At 43.1% G+C, this 27018-nt stretch overlaps 2 protein-coding genes across 4 annotated transcripts in view; one reads left to right on the top strand and one right to left on the bottom strand.

Annotated features, from left to right (window-relative positions):
* The first annotated feature begins 1188 nt into the window (after positions 1-1188).
* CCSAP (centriole, cilia and spindle associated protein) lies at positions 1189-18569 on the top strand. The gene is made up of 3 exons (XM_068939036.1): positions 1189-1600; positions 9372-9655; positions 12444-18569. Exons 1-3 carry the CDS (start codon positions 1258-1260, stop codon positions 12615-12617), a joined length of 801 nt encoding a protein of 266 aa, XP_068795137.1. The 5' UTR covers positions 1189-1257; the 3' UTR covers positions 12618-18569.
* Positions 9464-27018, bottom strand: part of RAB4A (RAB4A, member RAS oncogene family) — a 38037-nt gene continuing 20482 nt past the window's right edge. The window contains exons 7-10 of one of the 3 annotated variants that reach the window (XR_011140300.1): positions 22791-22953; positions 21216-21331; positions 11830-11957; positions 9464-9574 (exon numbers count right to left, since the gene is read on the bottom strand). Coding sequence is in view for 2 of the 3 variants with exons in the window: in XM_068939037.1 (XP_068795138.1) it covers positions 22838-22953 (116 nt within the window). In the remaining variant the exon portion in view is untranslated. Of the gene's footprint in view, positions 9575-11829; positions 11958-17994; positions 21422-22790; positions 22954-27018 lie in introns of those variants that run through there. The other 2 variants (XM_068939037.1, XM_068939038.1) reach the window with 2 other exon arrangements.

The raw sequence follows: 27018 nt of genomic DNA, 5'->3' as shown, positions 1-27018 counted from the left end.
GCTGGGGCAGCTGGCCGGTCCCTTCCCTCTGTTTGGTCTTAAAATACAGCTCACTCACGGAGGTTATGTCCAGCAGTTATCCCTGCGACACCGTAGCACAAGAACAGAAGGGGCTGTTGCCGCAGGTTTGCAGGCACCAAACGCTTTGTAGGTACCTCATGGTTTTCAATAACTCTTGGGGCAAACAGGGCTGTACGACGCCGTCGTCTCGCCAGGGAAACAAGACGGACGTCTCCCTGGAGCCGAAGCGAGGGAGAGGGGCTCAGCCCGCCCGTAGCCTGACACCGTTTATTTAGGGACCTGGATGCAGCTCCAGGAGGGCGATATGCGGCACCCGCTCCTGCAGATTCAGTCATCTGATTTTAAATTGAAGCAGCACAGCAGATTTGTTCTTGCATGTTACGTCGGCTGCAATTCAGGGGACAAACGTACCGTGCTTTAGTACGTTTGCAGGAGTAGGTGTTTCTGCTGTACGCCAAGAGGACTCCCCAAAGGCTGAAGGACAGGGCTCCTGCCTCTCTTTGCTGGATGACGTTTATTTGCGGGTCTGTGGTTTCTCCGTTGTGTCCGGTGGAAGAGCAGAGCTGCAGCATCCTTCCCCCCTCCCGCGGACAGATGCGGCCGGCAGGGAAGCACACGCGGCCGGCCGCGGCGTGGCAGCTCCCTTGGGCCACCAGGAGATGCGAGCGACGGCAGCGCACGCTGCGTGACGTGACGTGACGTGACGTGACGTGACGTGACGTGACGTGACGCCCCGAGCGCTGCACCCCTCCGCTCTGATTTCAGAGCGGGGAAAGGCGATAGCACACCTTGCCTTGGGATTATCCGCTGCCCAGCCGTCGGAGGTGGTGCCCTGAGCGGCGGGTAGCGAGGAGAAGCAGGAGAAAAAAATCTGATTTTTAATTGTGACACTGCGCTGCATTTCACTTTATTTTCCCCGCGCCCCCCCCCCCCCCCCCCCCCGCTCGGCCACCGTGGGGCAGATCCGATCCGATCCGATCCAGGCCGGGCCGGGAGCGCCCCCCCGCCAGCATCCCCGCGTGACGGCGACGCGCGCGCCGTGACGCCACTAAGGGCGGGGAGGGGGAGGCGGCGGCGGCGCACTGCGATTGGCGCGGGGCGGGGGCGGGGGCGGGCGCAGGGCGCCGCTGTTTGGATTTAAACGTTGCAGCGGGAGGGGGCGGGTTCTGCGGGCGGCGGCGGCGGCGGCGGCGGCTTCCTCCTTCCTTCCTTCCCCCCCCCCCCCCCGGCCCCGCCATGGTGGTGCCGGCGCGGCGCGTCAAGACGGAGTACATGAAGCGCTTCAAGGAGCCCAAGTGGGAGTCGTGCGGCGCCTGCTACCTGGAGCTGCTGCGCTACCGCCTCAGCCGCCGCCTGCTGGAGCAGGCGCACCGGCCCTGGCTCTGGGACGGCTGGGAACAGGACAGCGGCGGCGGCGGCAGCAGCACCGCCGGCTCCCCCTCGCCGCCGGTCGCCGCCAGCCCCGCGGCCGCGCAGGAGGAGGCGGAGGAGGAGGAGACGGCGGCGGCGCCGAGCGAGCCGGCCGGCAGCCGCGCCGCCGAGGCGGGAAGGACGAGCCCGGCCGGGCGCCGGAGCCCCGGTAGGGACCGAGGGGAGGGAAGGGGGGGGTGTGGGGCTCGGCCTGCCCGGAGGCCTCCCGGGAGCTCGCGGCTCTGCGGCGGCCGTTAGCGGCGGCCGTTAACGGTCTGACCCTGCCCGCCCGGCGGGCTGGCGGGGCGGCCTCGGGCTTGCGCCGCCCCCGGGGCACCTGTCCGGGGGGACCTCGCTGGCTAAGACCGGGTGTGCGGCCGGAGGACCTGCCTGCGTCGCCTGCCGGGGGTGGCGCGGCAGGCGGCCCGGTGCCCCTGTGCCCCCCGAGGTGCCGCGGTGGTGAGCGGGCTGGAGCCACCGCTCGGCTCTTCACCCTAGCGGGGATGACCCGCCGTAGGTCGGCGATGCCGGCAGAGCGTTCGTCGTGGCTCTGGCCCGTGGCGGAGGCCCAGGCCAGGTGGGGCCTGAAGGGTGTTGAAGTGAGCAGGTGCTGAGGGGAAAACAGGCTCTTCACGGCTCACGCACGACAGAGGGCAGATAAGGTTGCACTTGCCGCACGGCGCTCCGTAAACGAAACGTGTTGCGCTTTAGGAGAGCGCGGACCAGTAAGTGCTCAGGGACAGAACCTCCACAGGGATCTTCTGGGACCTTGGTGGCACAGTCACTGTTTCTGAAGTACCAGCTCTTCTGGTTTGGAGGTTATGTAAGTGCTGAGTTCAGCTTGTCCGTTAATCGGGCACTTGCGAGGCTAGTGGAGAAGCTGCAGCCTCTGTGAGGTGTCTCTTTAAAGAAACAAGTTGTGGTAACTCTCATCCTGAGTCACAGCTACTTATGTAAACTGTTGCCATGGTAGCAGTGCATCTCTGCAATTATATAAGCAGGTTCCCTGGCAAAAGCAGCTGCAAGTTAGACTGTGTGCCAGTGACTAGCACTTGACACCATTACTTTCCTGGGTCCATGCATAGCCTTCTGTCTCATTTGAATGCTTGGTTTCTGTTGTTACTGGAGGTGTTTGGTCATGGGTCTGTAGCTGCAGCACAGACAACTGTGTAAAGCTAAGCAGGTGCAGAGCTGGTAACGTTTTGTTCTTTTCTAGCGTATGTCACCTTTTGGCTTCTTAAGAATTAACTATGCAGAAAATGTTTTGAGTAGGTGGGTAACAGCATTGTCAGTCAAGCTCTCTAAGCTAACACATCTCATAGGATATTGGCCCTTACCTATAATGAAATAAAATTTTATCTGGCAGCCGTTGCCCATCTTCCCCACCCCCCAAAGTATATGGAATCAGCTGCATACCTGGTGTTGCCCAGCAGCAGCTCTGTGCGGGGAAAGGGCTTGAATTGTTTAGTTAAGCCTTGTACTGCCTGGGAGTTGTGCTTGACTTGGTTCTGGGGTTAGATATGGGTTTGGAGTGGGGACACCAGTTCGCCTGTTTCAATGTCCCTTGAGGTCAGTGCTTACCAGAATGATCAATACTGTGATATTGTTGGCTAAACTGCATTCATTATCCTTAAGCAGCATGTTATACAACAGCTTTAGCTATGCCTGATGTTTCAAAACAAGCTAGGGTTACAGAGTTTTGTAGCAAGCTGTAATCTGCACAGTTGTGTGGGCTTGCTGGTACCCAGCTACTGTATCAGTTCAGCTGTTGAGCTGAAACATGGTAACTCAGTGTTAGGAGAAAAGGCCAAGGTATCGGAAACGGCCATGGATACTCTTAAAAACATAGTCCAGTTGGATATGAAGGGGTTGAGGGGTGCACACATCTGCTGACTTGCAGTGTAAATAACACTCCACCTCTCCAAGGCTATGCAGTGATGACTTTCTGATGAAATCTGAACATGTGCAAATCTTGGGCAGATATAGTAGGGACCAGAACTTCATTCTTAGGCTGATTGAACCAGTGGGGTAGAGCAGGTAGCTTGTCATCTAGACTGGAGTGGCTGCTGCTGAGGCTACAGGCGCCTTCCGCTTTGCCAAGAGGATGCTTTCATCAGTCCTTGGCATGCTCCTTGCTGTTCTCCCTGACTCTTGGAATGGATTAGGCTGGTGAAGTCTCTTGGTAGCTTGATTCTAGTTAGATCAGTTTGGGCAGCTAATTAAAACCTTTAATTGTGGATGTGCTGTTTATACAAGCAATTAAAAATAGGTGTTTTCCACAGTCGGGGATAGTGTGTGTGACTATCCAGCGCGTGCATAGTTGTTTCCTCTCTTAGCTTATCCCAGTGGTAGAGGGATTGCAGAGAATACTCTGGTCTGTCCACGAAACCTCATAGTTGTGTCCATAGCTGATTCAACTTTGTCATGGATGCTTTAATAGCACACCTAACGTTCTATTAAATTCTTGCTACTTTACACTTAAAAATGGGATAAAAATCTGTGTCCAATCTTCAATTCCTTGCCAAGTGGCCCAGGATAACCATTTTTAAGTTCTGCAAGTATTTAAAAGCTTTAGCAAAATGACTGAGAACAACTTTTAGCTCATGCAGCTGAATCAAGTGGAAATTTACTTGTACATTACTCAGTATCTAGCTTACAGTACAATCAAAAGCAAGTGACTCATATGTCTTTATAACTCTGTAATATGAAATTTTTTCTTTTGCTTAGTGACTGGCTCTTTAAAAGCGCAGAGGAGATAGCATAGAAACTACCACTCCATGAATCCTGCATTATTCAACTGCTGCTTTCTGGAAGAACTTAATTATATTAAAGTGCTGTGGGGGTAGCAAGCATCAGTTCATGTCAATGACATCTATCTTCTGAGTTTGACGTCCACCCACACGCTGCAGTGTCCTCATGGGGCCTACCAGGAGAGATCTGTGGTCTCGCTTCTGTGGGGAATTTGGTTTCTGGCTACATGATCTGTAAAGTGTTTGGAGCTAAGCATGCTTGGCCTGCACTCATGTTGCCCAATATGCCTAATACCTGAGGTAAAATTAATTCTTATGGTGTATGGGGGTGGTGTCCTTTGTCTTTCCCTCCTTAAGATGAATCTGCAGGTGTCTTATGTCAATGTAGGATGCTTTTCCTATGTCAGTAGGGTTGAGGCCTGGTGTTAATATTCCTGCTACAGTTGACAACGTATGCCTTCAAGTTGTGCTACTGCATGCAGCAATTTTCTCTATAAACAGAATTACCTGTTCCCTATGCAGCTCTTAACTGTGAGGTTGTATTAAAAACAGTTTGTAAATGCTTCTGGTACGTGTAGTCGAGGCTAATGTCTATAGCTTGACTTAAAGGTTTAGTCATGTTAGACTAAAATACTGCCAGCAAGAACCCCTGAGATGCCAAATAAGATAAATGCATTTTGCTGTCACTATAGCTCATATTTAAGTTTGAGCCCTTTTGTATCATTCAGCGATGTGGCAATTTTGGCTTAATTCCTGCTGACCTTTCACTTGCAACAGTTGCTTGTGGGACTGTTCTATAAAACATGTCCAGGCCCTGATGTGCTTTAAACATAATCCAGTAAAATTTTAGCCTAAATCAACTGGTCTAGCTGACACAGCCTCAAAATGGTCAGCAGAACCAGCAGGCTGGTAAGTGAAAGACAGAAGCTCTTGACAGCAGCAGTGCTGTCAAACCTGTTGCTTATGAAATGATACTACTGCACACAAGTACTAGATAAAGTCATCTTTCTATCCTTATATTTTTAGCCTTGAGCATTTTTGTACAGAGTTTTTAAACGACACCAGCATGTCACTGCTGTCAAAGCATTTGCCACACATGATAGGCTGAAAGTCACTGATCTGGATTAGTGCAGCTCAGCAGATGATGTTGGGGAATGAGAGCCTGAAATTAGGTCAGTTTGCTATATGTATGTGAGCTGGCCCAAAGGCCTGGGAAGGAGTAGCTTATAGTAGGGAAAGAAGGCAATAGTGTCAGTTTAGGGGTTTATGGTACTGTAGTCCAAAGTTCCTTCAAGTTTCTTGTATTGGAAACCAACATCAGTACTGAGTCAAGACAGCTGGTACTTTCTGAACTCTCTGCTGTGGATGAAGCTTGCATGAGACTAAAACTCTGAACTGCTGTGCTGCTGGTAGTTCAACTACTGTCCCATCGCACTGCTTCTTACACGATCTTCCTTGAAGCAATGACATAACCTGTTCCAGTTGTGGTAGACAGTAGCTTCTTTCTACCCAGCTGTAGCAAGCTCATACCCATTACTGCATACGTTCCCCTTCAACAACCCTGGAGAAAGCTCCCTGTTCGGAGAGCTGGGTGTTTACTCCAGAAACTGTCAAGATGTGCAGAGGGGCTGTTGTTTGAGTTGTGCCTGCTTTAGAAGTTGGTTTCAGTGCTAAATCTGAATAGGGGAGCTCTGAAGATGACTTGAGCAGAACCCAGAGTTTCCAGCTTTAGTGCAAAATGCTTTTGAACCTGAGGTAGTGCTGTAGAGGGCAAATGCATCCATATGAAGATGTTGACCTTAAGATCCGTGGGTCTGACCAGGAGGTTGTTGATACTTCTGGTAAATCAGCAGGGCCTTGGAAAGGGGATTCCTTTCTGCCTGGAAATGCAAGCAGTGCTGTGGAAGGGAGAAAAAGCTCCACTAGCTCCTGCCTGAGCTGCTGTGAAGGGGGGCTGTTATGCAAGTTGGGCAACAGAGCGGGGTTTAAATGACCTTTTCTAGGCAGGAGCTTTCCATGGCTGTGTTGGGTGGGCCTGGCAGTGGTGTTCTGCCTGCTAAGCACTTAATCCCCTCCTGGCCAGTGTGTTCCACTTAGCATCCATGATGCAGTTTTAACATGTTCATAGCTTTTTCTCTAGCCTGTCTAATCCCTGTAATGCCACAGTCAGTTCTGAGTTTTCTGTTCTATTCACAGCATGTGCTACTGCACTTAGCAGTGCCTGCTTCAGCTGGCATATTGCACGGGAGAGATGGGTAGGTGTTGCTGATGGTTGTGCTTCCTGGGCAGCTGAATTTAACTCCTTCTCTGCTATTAACTGCTGTTTTGCTACCTTCCTGTGAAAAGAATGCCTAATAAAATAGGTTAGATATCAGCTGTAGTTTTAGATAAAAGATCTAGAAAAATATTTTAAAAAATCAGTTACAGAACTCAGTTTGTGAAAATATCTTTAAAAACTGTAGGAGTGAACTTGTGAAAACCTGATATCAGAGTAGATATTTAATAAGGTGCTAGGGTATGCTCAGACATGCAGCGTTTACTGTAAAACTGTGTAGCACTCTGCCATTTACCCATATGCTCTATTGCTATTTTGGCACAAGCTGGCTCAAATTATATCTACACCAGCTGAGATGATATCCCAGTGAGTAGCATCAGGCTTGTCTGTTACTTGCCTTGAAGTAGTATCTCAGTGCTAGGAGCTCTGCAATTGAATGTATATTCTACTTTCCGTTAATTTGAAGTCTTCAAGTGCCATCACTGTTGCTCACCAACTCTAGCGCTCCTCTTCTGTGGAAAAGGAAGGTGCAGTTTTCCCTTTAAGGGAGGAAGGAGTGGCTTCCCAAAAGAAAACCGTTCTGTTTCAAAATTGACAACAAAAGAATTCGTCTTCCTTCAGCATCTTATTTTCTGAAACTTTTCAGTGGCGTGCCTCCTTCTGACATGAACTCCCTTTGGAGCAAGGCTTTGTGCCCATCATTTCCCCCCCCTCCTCCCCCCCCCCCCCCCGAAGGTGATGTAGCCAGTCCTTTCTCAGGAACAGGCTGTACAGAGAAACATAAAGTGCGTTTTGCAAAGGAATATGTGTATTGCCTCTTGTAGCTGTGATGAAGGAGCCCTCTTGCTAGAGGTTACCATGTTGAGGTCATTTAGTTAGCCGAGGCTGGATAAAAAGCAAGAAGGCAATAACGGCCGAAAAACTTTTCGCACCCGTTATTGAGGTACTGGAAATTCCTCTGGTCGCTTTTTTGCTCATCTGAGCTTGCACTGATTTTGCTCTCCCTTCTCTACTCACTTGGCCCTGGCTACTCTTCTCTTGTTTCAGAGACGCTTGATTGAACTCTAACAAATAGAGCTCTCAGTGCTATAGCACTGCTAGCTAGCTTTTGTGACATACTTAGCCATACTGCAGTAGCATCTGTAGCCAAATGCTGTACCTGCACAGGTTGGAAGGCAAGTGTGTATAGACTAGCCTGGACAGTGTCCAGCACCAGGATCTCTGTGCTGGCTGGCAGCAAGTGGCAAACCTGCTAGCAAGATTAACAGCTAGCAAGAGAAAGCATGGGCCTTGCCTTCACTGCATGCCCCAGAATTCCCCTAGTCTTAGTCCCCTTCTCACCCAAGGGCAGAGTGAGTGTCAGAGTAATGCACCACTAGATGCTTAACCAGCCTGCCATGGTAACTTCCACTTCAGCAGGGCTGGGTGGATGCCACATAGAATTAAAGCAGTGTATATGGGGCATGCACTTGCTTGACTGGTTAAATTGTGGCAACTAGCATGAATGATCGCTGCTGTATCACAGGATGGACAAGCCCTTCTGCTTATGAAGATACTCGATTAAAACTTGTTCCAGTTGTTTTGTTGGTGGTCAGTCTCTCGATATATAGCCACGCCTTAAACTAGATGAATTCCTCCTTCTATACCTGTGTATGCCAGTGTTGGCTGAAGATGCTGAGAGTTGGAGCAGAGAAGTAGCTTGCAACAGGACCCTACTTTTCTTCAGTGACTGCATTGCCAGGCTGCCAGGAGACAGTCTGGCCACAACCATCTAACCTTATAAAGCAGTTTGCAGGTATTTTCCTCAAATGAGTGCCTTTTTTAGAAAGCATCTCTCCTACTGTGCTTTAAAAAAGGAAACATGATTTTTGCTAAAAGAAGCAGAGTGTTCTGAAACGCTAATGGGATGATTTCTACCTCTGGGTTAAATAGTTAACTCCTGCAGAAGAGTCTGAAAGAAAGTTTTGCTCTCAAGTGTATCTTACCTCCAGCCTCTCAGTTGAGGATAGGCCCCCTTCTCCACTTTTGTACAGTGGTGGCCTCCTGAAGAATAAGAAATAGATGGTGTGGCAGAACACCCTCCTGTGTTCAGCATGCTTATGTGAGCAGAGTTTGAATGCCCCACAACGTGTGCAGCCAGTGGAAGGCAGCGTCTACCGCCCAAAGGAGGATGCTTGAGAAGGCAGGTTACTTATTAGTGGACTACTTCTAATAACTGCGCAGCCTAGTAGGATTTAGCTATGTTTTAAACAAAAGGCATACTTGGCTTAGAAGTCATGGAAAGATTTCAGATCACAATGCCTTGCCTGTGCCCATGATGCTTTCGGGTCATGCTCAAAGTCTAGCACCCTTCTCCAAGTTGTACAGATTACTGGTGAAGATTTGCAGTATGGAGAACTAAAATAGGGTTCTGTGTATTTGCTTTTTTTCTGGAGTAACGTTTCACTAAAATCCCATAAGAAGAATATTTTGTTGGTATTAACAGACTAAAGACCTCTTGTTGCCAATTCCGAACATCTTACAAATCTCAAAGGTGGCAAAAATCTTTGACCTTTTTTTTCTCTAGTCAGTCGTTCCCGTCCTGGGCACTCACTTGACTACTTATTTAAAAGTTATAAATCAGACTTGTTCAAAACAACTTATCACTTTATTGTAAAACTAATGAGCTGTAAAGCATCAAATTCTTACTGCTCTTTGATTTATGAAGTGTTGCAGTGCTAAATCAGCTATTTGCTTCTTTCACCTTAGACCTAAGACCTGAATTTTTTATGTAGGGAGAAGCGTTCAGGAAAAATTAGTGACCTCCTCTTACATTTCTAAAAACAACGGCCATGATATATCAAGAGAGGCTCTGCAGATCAGACGGTAAGTTTCCAATGTCAACATATTTAAAGCATAACTTTATTTTTCTTTAGAAAAAGAGAGAGATGATCAAGAAAAGCAGCAGCAGGAAGAACAAGAAAAAACTGTAGAACACGCTTCCGTAAAGGAAACGGACAAAACCAGCCGTACAGGACGACATCAGAGTCGAAGTGCCTTGTCCAGTCGCAATGATCGAAGGTCAGCCAAAAGTCCTCAAAAGACCGATGCACCAAAGGAGAATAAACATCCCTTTGCTCTGTATGGGTGGGGAGAAAGACAGACAGATACTGGAAGCCAGAAAACTCACAATGTCTGTGCTTCTGCTTCAGTGAACGAAGTAAGTGAAAGCTTCTCATTTTTTAAACTGCTGCTGTACTTATACTGTTGTATCTGCAGGCTAAAAGTGTCTAACGTCTCGGCAAAACTTCTTACGGATGCTTTTATTTGTGAACTTGCAGGGAATTGTGAGGACTTCCACAGCATGTGTGTTTTGCTGTGGGTGATAATGTCTTGTAAGCACTAGCTTATTGTACTGTATTATGCAGGAGCAGTGAGTTAGGGGCTTCTTCCACTTGAGTCCTTTGAGACTTGGTCTTTCCTCCAGCTTTAAGACCTGAGCTATATGCAAGTGAATTCTTCTAGGTAGCCCTTAGGCAGTAGGGTATCTGGGGAAAAGGCTTTCACAGTGTTCAAGAACAGAACCCATATATCTGGATGCCTAGTTTCACCCTGCTAATCCCTCTTTCCTGAAGATGGCCGGTTTTCCCTAGTATCTAGTTGAGTCCTCAGCTTTTTGCCTTGAGGACTAAGGTGGTGATCAGAAATCTTTTTCTGAAGAAACAAATGGCTTTTGCACTTTCTCCACATCAAAATGGAGACAGCAGTAGTTCTAATTACAGCCTGCTAATGCTGAAAGTGTGCAGTGGAGGCCTGAATGCATGAAATCTTCCAGGACACGTAGAACTCCCTAAACCTAGGAAATTCAGAGTCCTTAGTAGACAAGGAGCACATCTGCCTATTAGCTTTGACTGCCAGTGTTGCAGGAAAAATGATAATAACATGAGTTAAAATGAGTACGACAAGAATGCCTTGGTACAGCTGTGATCAAGGTCATTTAATTTCATTAAACATTAGATATGGGCTTTCATACTAGTTAGAGCAGGTATCTGTTTTTTCCAGTGATACAGCTATAACTTGTGGTCCTTGTTGGAAGTTGCTAATGCGTTTCTCACTAGAGAGTTAACATTTCTAGATGTGTTCAAGAGCTTGCATTAGGCATGGAGGAAGAAGCAGAGGAAGCAGTTAAGAGAAGCATATTTTAGCTGTTGATAGGACTGACAGTACAGCGTTGTCATTAATATTCCTACGTCAATAATTACTATAGCAATAAACTTGAAGATGTTTCACGTGTGCAAATCCAATAGCTTTTAACTGCTAATCTGTTTTGAGACTTCATGTTTGACCAGTACTTGCAAATTCTGATTAATGCCTGGTTATCTTGTTTCTGGCTGTTACAGTGCTACCAGCAAAACTGGCTGTTATAAATGTATTTCTGCATTCTGAACCTCATGCCAACAAGAGAAAAGCATCAGGCAGTTAGCACCAAGCATCCCAAAGCAGGCAGACAGGTATATAAACAGGGGTAGTGTTTAAGCTGTGGAAGAGTGACTTTCCTGAGGCACTCTCTGGGAACAGGAGCTTCACTGAGAAGGTATGAATGTTTTGCTGCTAAAATGTCTGTCTAGCAGCCTGGTTCCGTGGGATGACAATGGGGAATTTTGACAGCAGAAAACTCCATCAGATGTCTGGTGCATTGCATGGTTGGTATAGACACTAGCAAAATAACACAATTAAAATTCACATAGTTGTGCATGGTATGAGAACTCTAGCACAGCAGGTTGTTTACTTAGCAAGAAACATTAAGTTTAGTGTTACAAGAACTCCATTTCTTTCTTTTCTAGAGCTCTCCTAGGCTGGTAGTGTAATCAGTAATGTGTCCCTGCCTGTGTCGTGTTTTCTTACTGCTAATCTGGACTCTGAATCAATGATACTGAGGAATAAGGAGGATGGTGTTCTTGATGTATAAGATGCAGCTGACTGCTGATATGCAGTTTTTGGAAAGGGCTTGAAGTAGTAGAGTCTTTCCCTTCCTGGATAGCTCATCTCTGAGAGAAATGACGAACTTAAGGCATTACTAATTCCTGAGAGAAGCTGCCCATTCTGATAAGGGACACCATTTATTATGGACTGATAAGCTTTGGTCAATGTTGGAAATAGTTGAGCAATGCTTTGAAGCTTAGCAACAGCTGACAACTGTTTTGACCACTGTTCTTGCTTTCAAAGACTTAACATTTCTTCTGCTAGAAACAAAGCTACAAAACCTCCAAGATATAAGGCCTCAAGTCTGGAGTGCAAGGACAGGACACTTCTGAAATACTTGCAGTTATGCAAACCGTTTGCATAGTGCTTTGTCAATAGGGATGCTTCTTTAGGTGGGAACTGACTACTTACCCCCTGGATAGGACGCTTTTCTTGAATGCTTCAAAGGTGTTACTCTCCCCTAATCGAGATGGGAGACTCGTTAATCAAGTCTTCTGGAGATGGAAGCAAGTGAACATAGGAGGTGTCTCTTCTTAAAACTGAATTTGGGAAAAATGTGATAATGTAATATAGAAAGTGTGCAAGCATTCTTATAGCATCCTATCTTAAGTAGTTCTTTAGCAGCTCCTTACAGGACACTAAGGATTAGTTTTACTGCTATGGCTTAGTAAAGAATTCTTGGTCATATTGAGGAATGTTTAAGAATTTAAGAACTAAAATGGTAAAAACAGGAGAAACAAGGTTTTAAAAAGTGTCAGAACTTAAGGTGCAAAGAAACATTCAAGATCTTTAGAATCGCTTTTTAATAGCATGAAGTAGGGGAGAGAGTGCAGAATTGAAGTTGAGGCTTTCCCCCCACAATTCTGTGCTTTTCTCCTGTTAGTGGTAGGAAGAAGAAAATGCAACCTTGTTGCCAAACCCTGTTTCTTCAGGATGGGAGGGGTTGGGATTAGGAAGTGACCCTCATCTTGCTTTGGGGGATCCTAGGCTGTTTTCCTAGTGTAACACTAACTCTGGTCTTCTAGATTCACGAATCTGCCCTACGAGCAAAGAACAGGAGACAAGTGGAGAAAAGGAAACTTTCTCAGAGGCGAGTACGATCTGCAGAAGTGGAGAAAGCTTGGCGAGTAAAGCCTTCCCCACCAGATAACCCCTGGATGACAGAGTACATGAGATGCTACTCGGCACGAGCTCGGTGAATTATGATTTCCTTAAGCATCTTCAAAAAAGTTAAGCATATCAGGACACTGGTGCAAGGAACCAAACTATTTATGCAAGGTTTTTATAGGGAGTTTCCAGCTGTTTGTTAACAATATTTGTATCTTGGCTACCTACCTCACAGTGGGGTGTATAGTTGGAGCCATAACATTTGAAGAAGCTTTTAGATATAGTGACCCAAATTTTTAAACGGTTCCCCTTTTGGGAATCTTTCTAATAAGTTTTAGGGCCTCCTCTGGAGGTGGGAGGAGAACCTTGGAGTACTGGCAGCCTAAGCAAACATTTTCTTGACCTTGGTTACAAATAATTTGTTGTCCCTTAACTTAAAAGTTCCTAAGTCCTCCAAATGATCAGGAGGTGGTGTTGGGGGAAGGCTTTAAAGGTGTGATGGAGGAGCCTTTGCATTTATAATACTAATTGATTCAACACTTCTGCCAAAATAAGTAGATCAAGACACATAACAGGAAAGACAGTGGGTCTGGTAAGCAGCACTAATAAATGTGGATGCTTTATGTAGATAACTGCCAAGTGTGTCCTGTATATAGAACCTTTCCAAAAAAAAAAAAAAACTTGTTTGGTGAATCTGCTGATATTTTCTTATTTTTTTATTGCTATTTTTAAGGTAATTGGAATAAATTACTTGCCAGTCTTGGGACCATTTATTTTCAGAGCAAGGAACAGCTGTAGGATTACTTTGAATTGCTGTAACTATTGTACCAAATGACTGATGTAGACAATCATTATTTGATAGCTGATGCTCAATAAGCAGTTGTTTGTTCTACCGATATCAACTTGGCATCACTGTAAGCCTGTGGTCACACTTATTTTGTGCTTAATCATTTAAATGACAGCTTATCAATGGAGAAGGTTGGCTTCTGTGTAGTGAAGTCCATTTTTAACATGTATGAATATCCTTCTATGCTCAGTGGGGTCAGAGTGCAATATGCATTCCATTTGGTGGTATTGTATAATGAGTATACTGCTAGAGGTTTTAAATTTGAAAAGCATTTTCATAAAAGTTGTAGATGAAGTTCTGAGATGCTTTCTGCCTCTCAAAATTGGTGCAGAACCCCTCATGGTGGAGGGGGTGGGGATCAGGAGAGGCAGGAAAGGTACCCTTAGTAATTCACAGTATATGATGGAGTGTGAACGTTTTCTTTATTTTTATATAGTAGAACAGTCATTTGTCAGATCGTCAGTGTTTTTTCTCCTCAAGCTGCTGTAAATGAACTTTTTCAGTTTGGTAACTGAGCTCTAGATAGATCACTGTTGTAGTTGTGAGCTTCAAAGTTCTGTTGAAATGTGCTGTGTGTTACCTTATTTTAATAGTTTTGAAGTTTTTTTTTTTTAAACATAGACTAAACTCTGAACTTCTCAAGAAGCACCACTGCACTTCTGCAGTAGAAGCCTGGACCAGTCTTAGTTTCATTGAATGGTGAATAACCAGGATTCTAGATTTACTATTGCAAACAGGGATAGAGTTAAATGCTTAGTGAAAAGTTTGATAGTTGTATTATTGAAAGGCTAACTGAAAATAAGTAGAGGGACCAACACTGCTGCCTTCCAGTATTAATGATTAATTTCTGCTGTAATCTTACTAAGCTGTCCCAGATGCCATGAAATTACAACCTGATTTTTTTTCCCCTGCCTTTTAAGCATAAAACTACAAAAATCTAAACATAACTTTGTTTAGGCGCTTTCCCAGACTTTAAAAAAGCTTTAATATTGCTAGAAGGCAAAGTATGATTAAAAGTATGCTTACACATAAAATATGACTATATGCCATCACTTAACTAAATGTAAGACTTCAGACCAGTACCCAAAGCTGAGGTTAACTATTCAGCTTGGATGTCTTTATTCAATCTGAGATTTTTCTTATTGTCCAGTATGCTGTTTTTTCTTTATATAACTGCTATAAATATCATCAAGTTGTTCCTGACACTGTTTCATTTCAGAAATCCAATTTAGCTTTGAACAGTAGTGGCAGAACACTAGCAAGCAATATTTAATAGCCCTGTTGAATGAACTGCCTGTTACTGTAGCCCAGAATACCGTATACAGCTCTGACTTTGTAGACTTTTAATGTATGTAACCATAGCAACTGGGCTCTGCCCTTAATGCCTTTATCTAAGTTAATAACTCTTGTGTGGGGCACAACTCATCTTGCCCTGCTTTCGAAAGAGCTTCTAGAGTTGTGTCTCTCTGCTGAGAATGGAGGAGCCTAGAAGACAGTGTGCCTACCTACCTTAAGTACCTATTTTAGCATAAGAGGGATCTCCTGCTAGATGTCAGCCTTCTCAGTGATCACAGGAGATCTAAATGTCTTCTGCCTTGGATACAGGGTACCAAACTTGAGCCATCTCAAATAGGTGTTCAGGTGTTCTGTAGAGCATGAGAATCCTTAACCGCATGAGGGCTGCTGGGTGCTGAGGAGCATTTTAGGAGTTCTTATCCTTAATTTGTCTGGTCAAAATCTGTCCCCTATCAAAAACTTCCTAGAAGGCAGTAGTGATGCTAATGGGATCCTGTGAGTCACTGTCATGCTTTTAAACAGTCGGTAGCTAAAAATAATCTTGAGTGCTACGCTGGTACTCTCTTGATTTAAGTACTATAAAGCTTGAAGTGAGGGGCAAATTATTTTGCAGATCAGGTAGCTTTCCTGTATTTCCCATATTTGGGAATTATTTGACTCTTAAACATAAGGCTAGCAGGTTTGCTTTGAATATGTGAAGTAGTACCGTCCTGATCACCGCTAAGTTGCGTATACAAAATATTTGGCATGTGACAGAGTGAAGTCTGGAAAAAAGCTATTAGTGTTTTGATGTGAATCCTGACAAAAAGCTAATCGACTTGGAAAGTAAACCATTTCAAGTATAAAAGCTTTAACTCTATTCTTTAGACTTTTAACAGAGAAATAAGGCTGTTGTGCATCAAATCACCCATTCAAAAATGGGAAAGCTAGTGAAGATTTACCTAATGAAAGTTCTGGACTTTGTCTTGCATGAACTCTTGAATTCAGCCATGTGATAAATGCTTCTCACTCCTGTTTTAAAAGCAAGACTTTGTTCAGAATAACACAGTAAATATTTGGTTGTCCAAAGTCTTCATTAGAACCATTCTTGTCTGTTCCTTTCAGTTTCTGAAAGCACTTGGCTTAGTGAAACTTAAGTCTTTCACAGTGTGTAACGCTGCAATTTAACTATTGTGTTGTGAAGACTAGTGTTTACAATGTAAAATGTTGCAATGAAAACTGCATAAGAATGTCCCTGTAAAATAGAGTAGCATGCTTGCGCAATCACATCTTCACAACTATAAGTTAGATTTCTTCACTGGAAGCTAAGATAGTCAAGGTGACACTTTAAATCTAGACACAAACTTAAACCTGGGAGGGACGGTCCTGAATTTTTGGTAAAGAACTTTATGCAGGTAGCAGATGCACCTTTTAATCAATTTTTCTAGCTTGCAGGGAAATACATCTGCCCTCTTTTTTTTATACGGTGTAATGCACTGGCTCTGAACTAAAGGCCTCAGACTTGTTTTTTTTTTAACCAGGACAGGGACCAAAAGCTAGCAATCTGAGGGCCTACATGCAGTAACCTGCATATTCCAGTTTAGTTCCCAGCTCAGTTAGTGCATGCAGCAGCAAAGCCATACATGGAGCCTGACTCAAGACCCTGATGGTAGCCCCAAAAGACTAGGGGGTAGAAGGGAGTAGGAAGCTGCCTCAGCTATTGTTAGCACTGAATTCACTTTAAAAACTATAGGGAAATACCATCTAAGCTTGAAGCAATATGTGATTTTTAAGAGTTTTTAATAGTATTTGGTTTTTAAAGCTTCTGTATTGTATGTAATAGTGTAGTGTCAACTTGTATATGTGAATAAAAATAAGTGACACAGTGCCTTGACTGCTTGTACTGTAGTATTTGGGGCTCAGATTTTTTCACTACAGGGCCCTTGTGGACTCTGCCTGGTGATTTCAAAACCCACTAACTCTGACTTTGCTGGCTGCCTGCTCTTCCCATGTCCTATCCCTTCATGGAGAGTAAATGATACTGGTTTCTGATAGGTACTACCAGTATAAAGATTGGTGTAGACTAAAGCTAGATTAGTTACAAATCTGAGAGCTGATCTTCTCCTATGTTTCTGAAACATACATCTTGGAAGAACTCTTCTATGGGTTCTTTCCTGCTACCCTTTCCCCAATGACTGGCTTTCCTCAGAAATCACTTAAGGGGAAAAAATAGAGCCTAAATTCAGACCGGCACTGTCTGAAATGCTATGCCTTCTGGAGCCTTTGTAAAATGTCTTTTAAAAAAAAAATCTTTGGAAAAAAAGAGGTAGCTTAGGGAGACAAACACAAAGGTTCATCTTTAGAAATTATCTTGCAAATTTAAGAGTATAATCTTGCAAGTGTCATCAGTCCTGGGTGCTACTAGCCTTTACAGAGAAAGAGGAGACAGCTAGGACTAACTGGTGCTTTTTCACTCTATGCCTTTATTATAAACTAAAGGGCACCATTTTTCTTCATCAGCTTTTTAGTACCTAAATTCTTAGAGCCTGCAGAATGCAAATGCATACAAATGAGTTGCACAGAGCAACTGTTTTTTAATAATATTCCTTTTTAAGGTTCTGTGGCAGCTGGGAAACATTTGAGCCCTAAGATTCCTAGCTGGAAGAGACTGATGACAAGATATAGGCTAGCTGTGTCTTTTAGCCTGAATTGCCTTGTGTTCTGGGGGATGAGAAGAGCAAATACAGAATTCAGTTTGTACAGAAACATCTCTGGGCTTCTTTTGGTCTTTTTAAGCATTGTTAGCTTCTGAAGCATATAGATCTCTTGCAAAAATGTGTTTTCAATCTCTTCCCTAGAAAGAGACTGTCAGTGGGGTCTTTAGCACTGAAAGGTAGACAGAAGGAAGTTAGGTGCACTTCATCTAGCTTTACAGCCATAAGCACTAAAGGACAGGCAGGAGTAGAAAGACATTAAGGCCTGAAGTCACATTGCAGTTGTTCCATGTCTACTGTGGGGGAGCAGCATTCAGGTGCCTGGGCCCACTGTGCCAGACCTGAGAGCTGGGGTGGGGGGAAGAGGGCTTCCTGGGAGAAGTTGGGGCTAGAGGGCCTTCAGACCAAGCAGTGAGACAGTTGGTGCATGGTGTTAGTGCCCTTTAACTCCTGGGAAATGTGCTGAAGCCTGCCTGTTCTCTTAGTGCTACTGCTTTCTTAGCCGAATACTGACTGTACCATGACTTTAACAGAAATACCTTGTCTTTCAAGACTACCTGCAGTATGTCTTGTTTAAAGAGGTAGCTTAGCTGGCAAAATTTGTACAATAAATACAATTTGCTGTAGAACATGTAGAATACCAAAAAAAATCTTTATTCAGTGTTAGATACAAGCATCAAATGAAAGAGTGTAGTCCCAACAGACTCATTAAAAGGCAAGAGAAAGGCTTTTATGTGACATTTAAACCTTTTAAAGCTCACAACCACTCAATCCTAGAAGATTTAGGTGTCTGTTATGTTAAAACCCTAAGCCATCTTGCTTTGGTAGAGTAAGAACTTCACTGTACACTAAAAACATTCATGGGTTAAATATTTACCACTTGATATCTAGGTGAGCTAGGGTTTGGTTTATCACACAAACTGTAACAAAGTTGAAAACCTACCTCAGGGCTGCTGCTGGCATGAATGATGTTTATTTTTAGAAATATAAAACTCTCATAGGAGAAATAGCTCTCAGCATAATACATTGCTTACTATTTCTTCTAATAGTCTTTCACTCAACAGTTGCTATGTTAGAAATTTTTTTGTTATAGTAAGATATGCAGCATAAAAGGCTGTAACAGTTTACAAAGCATTTACATTAACCTGTTTTATATGTACTAATAGCATAAGGGTGCACTTATTTAAAAAAAAAAAAAAGAAAACAAAGTAGAAACTATGCCAAAATGCCTTATAATGAAGTTATTCCTTCTTTCCTGGTGGGAAGAGGAGAGCTTAACAGAACTGGTTACAGAAAAAAAATGGAATTGTGCTTGCTGTTTCTTAACCCCTGAAACTTTATCAAAATGATCAGAGCTAATATGAACAAGAGGCCAGTCTTCTAGATAATGAAAAAGGTGAGTGTAAAAACAAAAGGAAAAAAAAAACACTGCAAAACCCCTAAGATTTAAACAATGCACTGCTGAAAGAAAAGTAACAGAATTAAATAGTCCTTCCCCTGCCTTTAAACTGCTAGTGGAACAAGGGAAAGAAGTTTGGATCAAAAGCCAACTCCACTTCAAGCGTGGTAATAGTGACAGAAGAGAGACCTTTACTTGTGCTATGTCAGAGCTGATAAATGCTCAGCTCTAACTTTTATCAGTGTACAAAGAATTTTGATTAAATTATGAGAAGGGGGGAAAAACAGACTCACTGATATCTCATTTTTCTAGAATTCCAGAATTGGTATGAGGTTTTAGAAACTCCCCCCAAACTCTGGCAGAAATAGCACATAACTCATTGCATGTTATGCTATTTGGGTTGATGGAGGAGGTAGCTACATCCAATATCTACCTCAGTGGACTTGCTTTTTGGTAATTACTTCCAGCTTTGGGTAGTGGAAACAAATCACTTGAAAGAGGATTAAGACAGGTAAGTTCCTGTGTCAGATTAAGCTGCTTCAAAAACACTTTATGATCCTTTAGAATAATTATCAATTATGTAACAAATCCAATCTTGCATGAGCTAGGCAACAGAGAGCTATATGATTCTTTGGACCCAACAGTCTTAAAAAGACTTAAATTTGCTTTGTACTGGAAAAGCCTAGGTTAATTCTTTACACTTGGAATTTAGAGATGACTCAACTGTGTAACTTTTAGAGAAGCATCCATTTGAACCAAAAATGTCAGGACAAAGGGAATATTTTTAAACACAATTCCACAAAAGATGGTTGGTATACCTGTCTGTAGCATTCTTGCCTTGCTTTTGTGCTGTGACTGCCCTCTGACTTACAGCATCAGTTGCATTTTAGTTTCTAAATGTTCATTTGGCAAGTGTCCCCTAAATAGAAAAGATTCCTATACAGAAAATAATAAAGCACATTTGCCCTTGGGATTTCAATAGTAGGTGCTCATCAAATCTGTTTTCTGTGTTAACTTGCATTTCCAAGTAGACATCCACTTTCTAGTTGTACAAGTAATTAAGTAAAAATAAAAGTCACAAGTGACTTCCATCAGTGCAACTATGCTGGCCCTGCCTTCCCCCCGCCAATTTCTTTCCTAGATCGCATTCAGATACCACCAGAACCACTGTACTTAATTCCACAGTTCCTTGTCTGGCAGTACAAAAGCCACAGATCTCCTCTTTGATCAATTGTCATGGCGCTATAAGAATGATATGCAATGCTTGTGGTTCCAGACTCCCTCTTGAACCTCTGCAAGTCCTCCTCTTCTCTCTCCAGCAGAGCAACGAGGACAGGATTTCCACAGAAAGAGGGTAGTAGTGAAGTCCAAGTTGCATGTTTTAGCATATTAAAAATCAATACTAAGGCTGAAAGTCCCCTTGATGAGTTTCAAGGCAAGAAAGAACTACCTAAGTAGTGAGCTTACTTCCCCCCACCTCCATTATGTGAATCTGCTCTGGGCAATGTGGACAGCGCTACACAGAGTGCACTCACAAAGTTCAAAGACAAGCGCTCCAGCAAGATAGAGTATAAATTCCCAAATGTAAAGTCTAATTTTAAGATTTCAAGCTCTTAGTTTTACTTTAGGAATGTTTAAAACCCAATAAATTGATAGTTTAAGTCAGTTTCTTACATTCAGCATACTTTGGAAGAGCCCACTTAGGTTCAGTTTGTACCTCACCAGGTATGCTTTCAGCAGAAGTCTTTTTTCCATAGCTGATTGCTTTGCTAGTAATAAGAGCTTAAGAGAACCTTTACGATGATCTTTTTCTGTAAGACCGTGCCCTGGGCTACCATTACAAACAAACAGAAGATGCACAGTTCCATTCACACATAAATACTATTTTCGTGACACCAGTGCTATACAAAATATTCAGGCCAAGAAAACAAAAAAATCCAAAATCCAAGTAGTCAACAGCCATTTGATACTTAGAAGTATTTTTTTCTAAACCTTTAAAGTTTGATAAAAGACCTTTGAAAGATAATTAAGAATTGTGAGAAAGCAGGATAGGTGCACATCAATAAAAATGTGCTTTCCAAATTGACATATTAGTAAACATAAGTAAGGGTTCTAACCATGTATTGAGTATTAGTCATGTAAACAGCTTGCAGAACGTGGCAACTAAGGAAAAAAAAAAATCCATCACTGACAGTCAATGCCAGTGGCTTTATAATTCGGGTAATAAATATAACCTATTGTGCAACAAACAAACATGATAAAGCCTACCTCAGTTAAATTTTAGTTTATACGATAAAAAAAATAAAATATTAAACTGCTTGTAGTGCAACATTCTATCATCATATATAAGTATACCATGCTTTGTAAATTTACTGTTACATTATATACAGTACAGAGCAATGCTTTAAACTAAAGGTGAAGGAACAAAAATGGGTAATGGAAAATGTTTACATACAGATATGAGCCTGAACATTGTCCACCAAATTATCGGGTTTGTTTTGCAGTCTTTTGTGTCATGCGCACATTCCTGCATCACATTACACATCTCTCTTTGTCAGCAGTGGTCTGCTCCTGTTTATAGACAGTTGGAAGATGTTTAAAAAAAAAACTGCATAGCCTTCAAACTTTGTCTGTTTCTTCAAACACTATTTGCATGGACAGCTGAAAATACAAGAGCTCCATCACTTATGTACATCTGATCAATCTTAAAACTCAACTCCTGAAATAAGATCAAGTGAACAATTTCTTCTGTACAGTCATAACAGAGTCAGACTAAATGCATACCATTTTTACCAGTCTTTTCACTGAAGGATGATATTTTATATAAGGAAAATGGGAGGAAAGTGGTTTGAAGATCCTTACGCATTATTTAAAATTCTGAGCTTTAATTGGGAGCTAAATTCCCAGAATACACGAAGAACAAAAGGTGAGATTACAGAACTGAATGCAGCTTTATTTAATGTTCTATAAAGTTTCTGCTGGCAGTTTCAGTAACATGGTGTGCACTGTGAACACAGTGAAAATAATGTAATACCTATGCTTTCAGTACTAGTTTAGTTTGCTATCTCTGCCCTCATTTGTTAGAGAAGTGAGGATTAGTGATGTCAGAATAACTACACACCAATTCCTTAATTACCTTCATTATTGACCGAAGGAGAAAGGACGGTTGTATCCATTTACATACTGCAAGGAGTTAAGTAACATTCCTAAAAACTGAAAGGTGTCTAAGAAGGACAAGTGCTTATGAGAAAGACTAACACCAGGCTGTTTTAGGGAGTAGATTATGTGACTTTTAACTCTTTTCACCTACTACGGCTAAAGGGAAAAAAATAATCATCTGTTCCTCACTTGCTCTTTTGGGTGTCTGTAGAAGACAGCACTCCCATGCTACAGGCTGCAGCAGTCCTAGGGAGCTGCTTGAAATAGCAACACTGCTTAAGCAGTGACTGTTACTATTCTTTTGTCGACATTTCTGCTCATGGCAGTCAGGAATGGGAACTACTCTGGGCTGTTTTTCATTTTAAGGCCACGAAACAATCAGTGGAAGTTTGGAATCCAATACTACCTTTAATTTTCAAGTCACTTAGTCTTTAAACTTCTTATTTTCAGAAGAGACTATACAATAGCTTTTAACAAGATTCTGGTGCAATATACCATACCATACCATACATTTTGTGACTTCTTATTCCCAGTAATTATTTCCCACGATATCATGGATTCGCCTTATCTTCAGGGCATTAGGTAACTATTAAGCGTATAATGCCTTTCAGGGATACAGACTTTTAAAATGTTTTTGCTAGCATTACTCAGAATAAATAAAAACCCTAAATATTTAGAAAGACTATTAGTCTTCCTTTATTGGGTAGATGGTAGAAGAAAAATCAAGTATAAAAAAATTCAATTCTACTGTGCACTACTTCACTAGCTTCTATATATTTTACAGGCTAACTGTGGAAAAGCCAAGCAGCTGAAACAGCATGTTTATGAACTAGGGTAATCTACTAAATGCCCCAAGATTTTGTAACCTTACCTTTTGTATCTAAAATCAGTATTTGGGATTTTTCATGTTTTGTTTCTTTAACATCCACATTCCTGAGCACTTTCTGCTTGTGCTCTTCGTGGTGATCTCAGCTGTCTCAAGGCAGCATCTCCATACTGAATACCTGAGCCCATTCTTTCTGGATCTAGTTCTCCTGATGAGAAACAAAATGTTCACAGATGATGGCTTACTTATAAAATAATATAATCTAAGTTAAAAGACAACATCAGACACAATCACATAATGATATTCTGCTCTAGTGATGAAGAGAGCTACTGCAATTCTGTTTGTCTTTAGGCAATGCCAAACCTGTACCATTTTCTCTAGTAATTTCCACTGTTTACCCTTAATCGTAATGACAAAGCTGTTGTCTCTGAGTTAGGCTGCAACAAAAAAAAAAATCTTTTTGCACTAACTACTTCTAACAAAGGAAACGTCTAAAACATCTGCAACCCCTTTTTCAAATTAAAAGATACCTGGTTTCAGAGATTAATTTGCAAAGAAAGAAGTACTGTAAATATCAAGCCAAACAAAAATGGATCAATCTGACAGGAGGAGTCTGTAACGCACTGGTGTTGGAGGAAATGGGCTCAACCTTCCCTGCTTCTGCTAGTCACTTCTGTAACTTGGTTACTCCATACCCTGTGCCTTCAGAAATGTTCTTACAGCTACATAGTGAACTGGCCAAGGTTAGAACTATTCAATTAAAAAGTAGAAAAATTCCTCCAATACAGATCACTTGGGTTAGCTACACACACGCGCACCCTCAGTAAGCTCGCAGCTAACACTGCACTGAGGGGAGCAGTTGATAGCTGGAGGGCAGGGTTGCCATTCAGAAAGCCCTTCAAAGGCTGGAGGAACAGGCAACCAAGAACCTTGTGACATTCAGTCCTACACATGCAAAGCCCTGCATCTTCAAGGGAACAACCCTAAGCACTGGTACAGGCCAGGTACTGACCAGGTAATAAGCAGCTCTGCAAAAAAGGACCTGGGACTGGGGTGGGGAGGTGGGGTAGTGGTCCTGATGGACAAGCTGACCATGAGGCTGTAGCATGTGGTTGTGGCCATGAGAGCTAACACCACATTGGGCTGCGATAGCAAGGGTGTAGCCAGCAGAGAAAAGCTGAGAAAAGTGATTATTTTCCTCTACTTGGCATTTGAGAAAGAGTATTGTGTTCAATTGTGGGTTCTCCAGTACAGAAGAGAAAATTGGAGAGATTTCAGCAGAAGGCTAAACATTAAGGCAGTTAGAGGCTGAAGCACATTACTGTTAAGTCACGTGGTTAAAAAAAAATAAAAGTTCCTCTCCACAAGCGCAAAAGAGCACAGAGACACAATGGCAGGCAGGGAACCAAATAACACCCTGGCCCAACTACTCCCAGGTCTAACTGGAGAGCAATCAGCCCATCAAGAGCTCATTTCCACAAGAGAGACAGAGGAGCATCTAGAGGAGCACAGAGGCACAATGGCAGGTGGGGAACCCAAATTACTTACTGAGAAAACAGGCACTCTGTCCCACTCTTCCCAGGGCTGTCCCAGGAGATCAGCCCCCCCCCCCCCCCCCCCCCGGTGGGCCATGGTGAAACCCAGCACAATGAGTCAACAGGAGCTCTTTTGGACTGAGAGGAGTTACTGCTTTGGGGCATGGGACACATTGTGGGATGCAGGGGAAGAGCATTTCTGGATTGTGCAAGATTTACTATGGGATGTTTAGGGGAACAACTAAAGACAGAGAAAGGGAGAGAATCCAGGCAATTTAGGGAGGAACAAGTGTGGGAAACTACACTTGCACGGATAAGGGAATAAAAAGGGATTGGTTGCACATGAACAGCACTGGTCAATACACTTGTCTGCTCTGCATCTCATCAGTGCAGTCTGCCCTATCGTCTTATTAAATTCCTTTCTAACTGTCCTACTTGGTGAAGGACTCTCTATTCTGTGTGCAGGGGTGGGAGGGAGGTCTAAGTGCCAGCAGCAGGAGTCAGACCACCCCTCAGAAGACCCATATGTCTGTGCTACCTGCAACTGGAGCAAGTGAGGGTGTGCAAGTGATGATTGCTAGCTAGCATCAAACTGGACTAGCAGGCATGTAGCTGAAGTGATCTGGGAGCCAGTTACGCGTGTGGGTCTCTAAGGGCAAGACCACAGGAATAGCTGGCTACCAAAGGGACCAGGGGAGTCCCAGTCCCCTGCCAGAGGGACCATAGGGTCCAGAGCATGTCAGCTGGGAGACCCACATGTGCTGTGTCCCCCTAAAGGCAAGGCTACAGGGGAGCTAGCTAACAGGTGGCCTAGGGAAGTCCCAGCCAACTGCCAGAGAGATCATGGGTCTAGGTATCAAACACCACCCATCTGTGTCTCTGTCTTTCTCTGTGAGGCACCTGGAAGAGTGAGGATACAAGATCAGCTACTGGCTTGACTGCATGTTGAAGGCCAGCTGCTGGAGGGATCCACAGTGTGTGCAAGGTTGGGGGCCTGTACTCATAACTGGAGTGCAGCTGCAGTGTCAGGGGCCTGTATGTCCAAGGGCAGCTACTGGGGAAACAAGGGACTGAGGGTCCAGCTACTGGGTGGACTGAGTGTCAAAGGCCAGCTGCTGGAGGCATCCATATGTATATCCCACTAAAAGACCTTCCTTCTGATCAGCTGGAGAGGGCAACAGGGTGAGGCTGTTTGTGCTGTCTGCGTGACTGTTGAATACGTCCGTCTGTGTTGATCTGTGCGGCTGTGGCTCTGTGCGTGTGTACATGCATATGTGCACACACAAATATATATTGTGTGTACACATGTATGTAGATTTTTTATATATTTATATGCATATATAAAATATTTATATATATGCACACACTCACATATTTTAGAAAGAAAATATAATGTTGTATATGCCTGTTTGCGCACATGCTTACTGGGAATACCTTCTCTACTGGTTGAACCTGAGGACATGAAGCTGCAGCAGCTTTGCCCCTTACCTAACAGTTAGATTCAAGCAGAGGCTAAGGGAGCTTGGTTTGTATAGCCTGGAGAAGAGAAGGCTAAGAGGGAGCCTAAAAGCAGGTGGAGGTTTAAAGACTAGAGCCAGACTGCACTCAGAAATGCACAATAACAGGACAAGCAACAACTACAAGCTGTCAAAAGGGAATTTCTGAATGAACATGAGGGAAATGAGCAGGAGGCCAGACTAGCAACCTCCAGAGGTCTTTTCCACTCTCAGTTTTTCCATGATTCTACGGCTGTCTACTGCCACAAGGGAGGGGACAAGCAGTCTGCAGAAGGCAGTACGTACTGCTGTCTTAGTAATGCCTCTTTAAACCACTCATTGAACTACAGGATCATGAGAACCTAGCTAAACTTTTCCCTCTTGCTTACAATTAAAGGTTTTGTTTGGCACTTGATTTGGTGGAGTAACCAGGGAATTACCATAAGATCTTCATGTCTCTTAATCTCTTAATTTTTTTTTTTTTTTTTAATTTGGCATTCAAAATGTTTCTATCAGGCAGACTTCAAAATAGCAATTTATTAAAACTATAGAGATACCAAGTAACTAGAAAATAAGAGAAACTGGAATGCAGATTAATTCTAATGACACCATCTGAGCACTTAGGAGCTTGTTTCCGATAGAAACCGGCCCACTTGCACTGAGTAGCTCAGAAATCAAAACAATTGTATAGAATCTATACATATTTCTATAGAAATAATAACAGAAAATTATACACAAAGTATATTTCTAGATCTGCAAAAGAAAACAAAATGGTTTCAAGCAGGTCAATTCAGAGAAACATAGTTGCTAGGAAACACCCCTGACATTTTCAGTGTTGTCTGAATTCTCTTGACCGTATTTCCCTGCTATATATGAGAAGCAGAATGAAAAGTTGTGTGTGCCCTGATATACATTCTTATTCTGCTTTGCTAAAGCCTGATATTAAAAGGCTTTATGTTTGTAGGGACATAGGAACCCACAGAATGTGCAGCCTACACTCAGGGTTGACTATTAAGGTATATGCTGTGAAAAAACATCCACAGATTTCTGTCCCCCGCCTCCCCTTTAGGTTCTGACTTGAACGTTCATTTCTATTAAAACATATGGGAAGTGGCTGTAAATCAAAAGGGCTATTTTACTACAGTGAAATTTTGGTTAATTCTATTATAAACTTTTAAATGGTGATATTTCAGGTATATTTTAATTGTCAGGAAAGAAAGCATTAAGAGTCAGAATATAAAT

This window comes from Struthio camelus, chromosome 3, assembly GCF_040807025.1.
Source record: "Struthio camelus isolate bStrCam1 chromosome 3, bStrCam1.hap1, whole genome shotgun sequence".
NCBI lineage: Eukaryota > Metazoa > Chordata > Aves > Struthioniformes > Struthionidae > Struthio > Struthio camelus.
Note: the sequence above shows the minus strand (reverse complement) of the source record. Positions and strands in the feature narration are given on the sequence as shown.

What these genes read in the sequence shown, in the direction of transcription:
- CCSAP (XM_068939036.1), top strand. Translation starts at nt 1,258, where the DNA reads ATGGTGGTGCCGGCGCGGCGCGTCAAGACGGAGTACATGAAGCGCTTC. An exon ending in GGCCGGGCGCCGGAGCCCCG is followed by an intron (nt 1,601 to 9,371) that starts GTAGGGACCGAG and finishes ATTTTTCTTTAG; the next exon opens with AAAAAGAGAGAGATGATCAA. An exon ending in CTTCTGCTTCAGTGAACGAA is followed by an intron (nt 9,656 to 12,443) that starts GTAAGTGAAAGC and finishes CTGGTCTTCTAG; the next exon opens with ATTCACGAATCTGCCCTACG.